The following is a 6,050-nucleotide window of genomic DNA, read 5'->3' on the forward strand; positions in this document are numbered from 1 at the left end:
GTCAACTTTTTTTCCTCTCTGTAGACTGTGTATAGTGACTGTAGATGTAGGATACAGTACCACAAGAAAGGCGTTCATAAATGCGACAATTAACGATATTAACTGTACCACATAGAACAGTGAATTTACTCCCTTCTGACGCAGTAGTAAATTGGTCTGTGCAATAGCATGTGGTAAATTAAAGTCTTGCATCTGCCATAGACATTACTGCTAGGGTTTTACTGGTACTCATTTTCTCTTTCCTTGTTAATATTGTTATATTCATGTTCTGTCTCCTCATTATGAGCTCTCCTTCAGTTCAATTTTCAGTGTAGTAGTGTTAGTTTGTAGTGTTGATTTGCATGGCTTGATTAATTTTGCTTCTAGCTCCAATTAATATAGTCAAGTATATATCTCCCTTTGTCATACATAAGGGGCATTTTCAAAAGAATGTCTTGCAAGTATGTCGCTTCTCCAAGAGAGTGTGTGAGCCCAACTGCCCAACATGGACCACCAAAGCGAAAACACTCAAAACAAGCTTAATTAATTCCAAGAACTAATATAATCAAGCCATGACCCATACAACAACACAATATCATCACATTTTAGCATTATTCATGCCTCGAGAACAGTGGTGGTACTACTACATGATCATCATGAACTTAAACACAATAGCAGAGATGGACCTAATTAGAACAGATTACAAAACGAACACAGCCAACCAACAAACAGATCATAGAATCCTCCAGTGCAGGTGAAAAAAAATACTGAAAAGAAAGAAAGAGATAGACACTAGCTATAGTAGACGGTGCAAGCTAACTGCAGATGTAACGCGCGCGCTACATAGAGCACGACGTGGCCGAGCCATGCACCAGCGGCGGCGAGCGGCGGCGCGCGCTCACGGCTTCTTGGCCTGCTTGTCGACGGAGGCGGTGGAGGCGGCGGCGGGGGATCCCGGCATGCCGCCGCCGAGGCCAGGGGAGCCGCCGAGGCCGCCGAAGATGGGCATGCTGCCGATGCCGCCGAAGCCGGGGGTGGATCCGGGGAGGCTGAACCCGGGGATGCTGCTGCCGCCGGGCATGCCGCCGAACGCCGGCACGGCGCTGCCGAAGCGGTCGAAGGGCGGGAACGTCGTCGGCTGCACCACCGTGTCCTTGCTCTCCTCCGCGGTCTTGATGTTCCTCGCCTCCGCCGCGCCGGCCGCCACCGCGAGGACCAGCACCGCCGCCACCGCCATCATCTTGCTCGACTTCTCCATGACCTCCCCTACCTCACCGTCTCACTGCTCCTCTCCTCTCCTCTCCTCTACTCCCCGGCGACACTAACCAAGCTAAGCTGCGATTGTGCAACTGCTAGCTGTTGCTGCTGCTGTGGGGTGGGAGGAGGAGGGAGAGAGGAGGGCAGAGGTTTTATAGCGCGCGGACTCGGAGGGTGGAGAGGCAAGCAGTGCAGGGGAAGGGAAGCTAGCTAGCTAGGGCAGCACGAGAGACATTGAAGAGAGGAGCAGCTCAGCCTCAGGCTCAGGTCATCAATGGCGGATCGGCAGCGGGGCACGGCAGCGCCGGTAGGTGGGCGGCGTTACTGCGGCTGTTAAAGGAGCGGGTACCTGCTGCTGTTTACTGCCATCCTGTGATCCCCATTAATACTTTTGCTCTTACAGATCATCAATATAAATGTATATATATGTTTGTGCAAGTGCAACAATGTGTATAGCTGCTGAATGGCACAACGGAAAGGAGAGATGAACCCTAGATCTGGTTTGTGGTTGGGAGCTAGCAGCTGGCTGGCTGGATGCTCTCTTTCAAAATGTTGTGAAGCTTTTTTGGACAGCTTGCATGCTTTCAAATGTTTTCTGAAACTTTAGACAGCTTGCAATATATATGATGTATATTGAATGGGGATGGATTGGTTTTGTGAACATGTGATGGTCGTATGGAGAGGCAATGTAAAACAACAGAATTGGCTGTGGCTGTTTAGGCTACTATTGATACATTATTTATATAAAAATAAACAGAGTAATAAAAATAATTTTCATTGGTAAAATTTTCATACATGGATTATTCGTGGTTTTAAAACCCAAGGCTGACAAATAGACCGGGATAAAAAAACCATAGACTTAACTCTAAACTTATTCTTTAAAATCATTTTAGATGTAGTTGATAAGCCAACAAGCAAAAAGACAAGAGCGAGAATTAATATTGTTCCTCCTTTTAGATGGGCATAAAGAAAGAAAACATGTTTTAGAATGATTGGTTGAATGCACAGTGATCAGATTTGTTTGGCATATACGTAGGACATATATATTTTGTTACACCTAGATGCAATTGCATCCATTATTTGCATGCAACCTAAATATAGTTGTAAAATTTGTTGAAGAAAATACTAGAATTGATAAGGATGGTTTAAGTGTATACAAACGTCCAAGGATAAATTATACCTACAACTAGAGGCATAAAAATAATAAAACCAAAGAACAATTAATACATGCATGCACAATACAAATAATGCTTATTACTCCTCCGTCCCAAAATATATCCACTTCTAGCATCCAAATTTATCCCTGGATATAACAACCCATACACATATAGTAGTATTTATTTTTAACTAATTACAAACTTTCACCACTGATGTTTCTCACTGCTTTCTCTTCTCAAACCACTCACAATCTTCTCATATATCTATTCTACCCGCTTTCTTAGTACCAATGTCACAACTCTAAAGTCCTTCTATTCTGATACGGAAGTAATATTTTTGCTTATTGATGTGTAGATTGAATAGACTTACGTTTTACGCAGTGGCATGTACCATTATAATCTACATTCTTAAATTTCATGAAAGTTTTCCGTAATTATCTATGTGATATACACACACAGTTATAATTACACCTATGTATTAAAAAGACTTTCTATTGGTCAATATGGTACTTTATATACATGAGAGCATACATGTAGCGTAGAGTGCATTTTGTTAAATAGTCCCACGCTATAAAACGGATCATGATTCACGTTCTTGAGTACGTGTTTCTTCTACTTTCACGGGGTTAATTAATCAATTAATTACTACGGTCAGGTCATAACCCCATCGCAGCCTGCTAGTCTTCTGCGTAAGCAGCACAAATCCAGTACTGGTTTGACAAAGAATGGTAGGCTCAAATATGTCAGAGGTTACAGCTTGCATGCATGTGGTGTAGTAGCTCTTCTGTTCTTTACTCCAGTTCAGTATACCATCAAATTCGCTAGCAGCTGGTACTATTTCCCATAGCTTCGATGGAGCTTCAGAGGACTAGGCTGTGCACGATGTGCTAGTAATTAGGGGAGGTTAATTAAATTTCACCTTGATTAACTAACTAAATTGATTTGGTGAGTAATAATGCATGGGAAGTATTACTGCTTTTGTTCATTATAATTTGACTTTAGCTGCTGAGGAATAAACACAACTTTATATATATATATATATATATATATATATATATATATATATATATATATATATATATATATATATTATAGATACTAGATACTAGTTACTCCCCTCCATTAATGGGTTTGGGTCTTTGTTTGTAATATTATTTGATCCAATATCGTTAACAGAAAAGATAGCTGCTTGCTACTTCTCCGGTTTGAGAAACAGAAAAAAAAAAATCGTTGTTGGCTGCTTCTTCGTATTGCATCAGAAAAAACGTTGCTGCTCCTTTTTTCGATCTGTTCTTTTGTCCTCCCCGACCTCCACCGCTCGGCTGCACTTCCCCTCTCCATGCTCCGCCGCTGCCAGCATGAACCCGCGCTCGACGCTCATGTGCGGGCTTCACACCAGCGACGCGCTCTGCCCACGGTCAATGCTCCTGCGCGGGCTTCACGCCGGCGTCCCTCTCCGCCTGAACGGCTGCTTTGCCACCCCCATGCCGGTTAGGTTTTTGATTGTCTAATCTGATACATATTCACTACATTTTCTTATGATCTTGCATAGTTTCAGGTACAAAAAGGTTTGTCTAGTCGTACTTTTTTATGTTTTTGATTCTTGTGTTTGCAGCTCTTTTGTAGTCCAGGAGGACATGGGAACATATCAGACACCGCCGGCAGCCACAACGGCGGAGATGCAAGAGGTGGTAGTTCTTGTTCTGTTTTCACTAGAGCCCTTCCCGTTGCTAGAGCTAAAAAGATTTATCAGAGCAATCCTCATGTTACTGGATTTTCAAACACCATAAAAACCACCAGAATCAACGGTAAAAAATCAGACCAAGATAAAATTTACACCAGATGTTCTCCTGCCATTTCGTCTGATTTGTTTCTAGATCTTGGAGAACAGCATAAGGAACTTGTGAAGGAGATGGGTTTTGATGGTTGAGCGTGAAGGATCATTGCTTACTAGAAAATGCAGAAAAATTATTGAAATGCAGATTCTGGTATTGTAAACAATCATATGTTCTTCTATCACAAACAGAAACATCTGAAAATTTATTTCTGCTCTATGCAATTAGCAGGAACAAGCATCATCTTTCAAAAATTATTTCTGCTCCATGTACAGCAATATTTAGTTGCACACCAACTACCCTTGTGCAATAAGCATAAGCACTGGTGGTGATTCAGTTGGAATGGTGGTGTCCCAGTAGGACGTTTTATTCTTTCATTTTCTGACACATTTTTTGTATTACTGATGGGTCAGTTAGGATGAATTCCAACTGCCCAAAATCTTTCTTACCTGGAGCCATGCTGTGATTGTCTAATCTAAAATTCAGAACATATGGATAGTGTTAAATTCTAAATTCAAAAAAATGCAGAAAAATTCTTTAAACTGTACATTGAAACTGACATAAGAATACAAATATATATTGCACCTGTAAGAATTGCTGATGGTGTATTCTCATGCATTGCCTCTATAAAAGTTTGGAAAAGCCATTTGCACGCTTCAATTGTTTCTTCTCTCAACAAGGCACATCCAAAAATTGATGTCTGGAAATGGTTATTCACTCCAACAAATATTCCAAATGGCATGTTGTATCTATTAGTCCAGTAGATAGTATCCGAAGTGATAGCATGAGGAACTTGTGAAGGAGATGGCTTTCTGCTGCATTATTCTCCACTACCGCCCACCAAATGATTTTGCTTGACGACGCAGTCGATTCGTTGCCGCCAATCCTCTTCCACCGCCGTTGAAAACTAATCGCTGCAAACTAACCTACTGGTCTTACGGGTTTGCATGCATGCATGTAGTTCAAAATGATTGGTTAGTTTTCTCTGCAACATTCGTTGTTGCTTCTCCGGATTTGAAAAGCAGAAAGGATAGCTGCTGGCTGCTTCTCCGGAATGAAAAACAGAGAAAAAAACCTCTGCTGGCTCTAAAACCCGATACCCGTTATAATATTAATATATATATATATACACACACTGTTCATTGCATGCACCTGCTGATCTATCTACTCCCACAAACAGATTTATAGCTTTTGGAAGAATGGTAGTTGGGTGACATAATGCTGAATGCATGGGCACGGCCAACATGCCCTGATCAGGGATAGGCTGTGGTCATGGGCTCTATATAGCATTATATTACAAATAGATAGATTCCTACTTAGAAAAATGACAAGCCTGTTATTCAGGTAGGTGTTTCTTTTATGAGTTTGGAAAATTGCCAAGATTTTCTTATTGGCATACCATCTCGGTCATGAACTTGAAACAAAAAACTAAAAAGCACAGGTAGGGCTATTTCGTTACATGTTTCACCAAAGACATGAGGATCAAATGCAATGCATAGATGGAGAAATATTTTTTAAAAAAATATATAACTGTGAATAAAATTGCACCTTTTGTGGTTAGATGATAGAGAAAATTGTGATCAAGTTTTATTGTTTTGTTTTGGGCTATCTAATTTTGAGCGGCCTAAACATACCGACAAATTTACGTAGCTATATTGGATGGGTTCAGATCATGCCAAGATTCAGGTTATTGTAGTTACTCTACCCTATTGTCTTCCCCGTTCGTCTCCTCATGATGCTCCGCTCCTCCAGATTGGCTTGTCCGTGCCACTGCTATCCATGCTTAATTTAGCGAGGCCTACCAAAACCGTTTCACCCTCTT

General features: G+C 41.4%; 2 protein-coding genes across 3 annotated transcripts; one reads left to right on the top strand and one right to left on the bottom strand.

Moving 5' to 3' along the window:
• Positions 1–541: 541 nt before the first annotated feature.
• LOC102713035 (MFS18 protein-like) lies at positions 542–1,389 on the bottom strand. Its single transcript, XM_015839188.2, has one exon. The coding sequence runs from the start codon at positions 1,235–1,237 to the stop codon at positions 878–880; it is 360 nt and encodes a 119-aa protein (XP_015694674.2). The 5' UTR covers positions 1,238–1,389; the 3' UTR covers positions 542–877.
• Positions 1,390–3,627: 2,238 nt separating this feature from the next.
• LOC121053302 lies at positions 3,628–4,445 on the top strand. Of its 2 annotated transcripts, XM_040520068.1 has the most exons (3): positions 3,628–3,883; positions 4,009–4,081; positions 4,271–4,445. In XM_040520068.1, the coding sequence occupies exons 1-3, from the start codon at positions 3,752–3,754 to the stop codon at positions 4,321–4,323; spliced, it is 258 nt and encodes an 85-aa protein (XP_040376002.1). In that variant the 5' UTR covers positions 3,628–3,751; the 3' UTR covers positions 4,324–4,445. The 2 variants fall into 2 exon arrangements, with proteins under 2 accessions (XP_040376002.1, XP_040376001.1); XM_040520067.1 differs by having other exon boundaries at positions 4,009–4,445.
• The last annotated feature ends 1,605 nt before the right edge of the window (positions 4,446–6,050 follow it).

The sequence above is a fragment of the Oryza brachyantha genome, chromosome 1 (assembly GCF_000231095.2).
Source record: "Oryza brachyantha chromosome 1, ObraRS2, whole genome shotgun sequence".
Classification (NCBI taxonomy): Eukaryota; Viridiplantae; Streptophyta; class Magnoliopsida; order Poales; family Poaceae; genus Oryza; species Oryza brachyantha.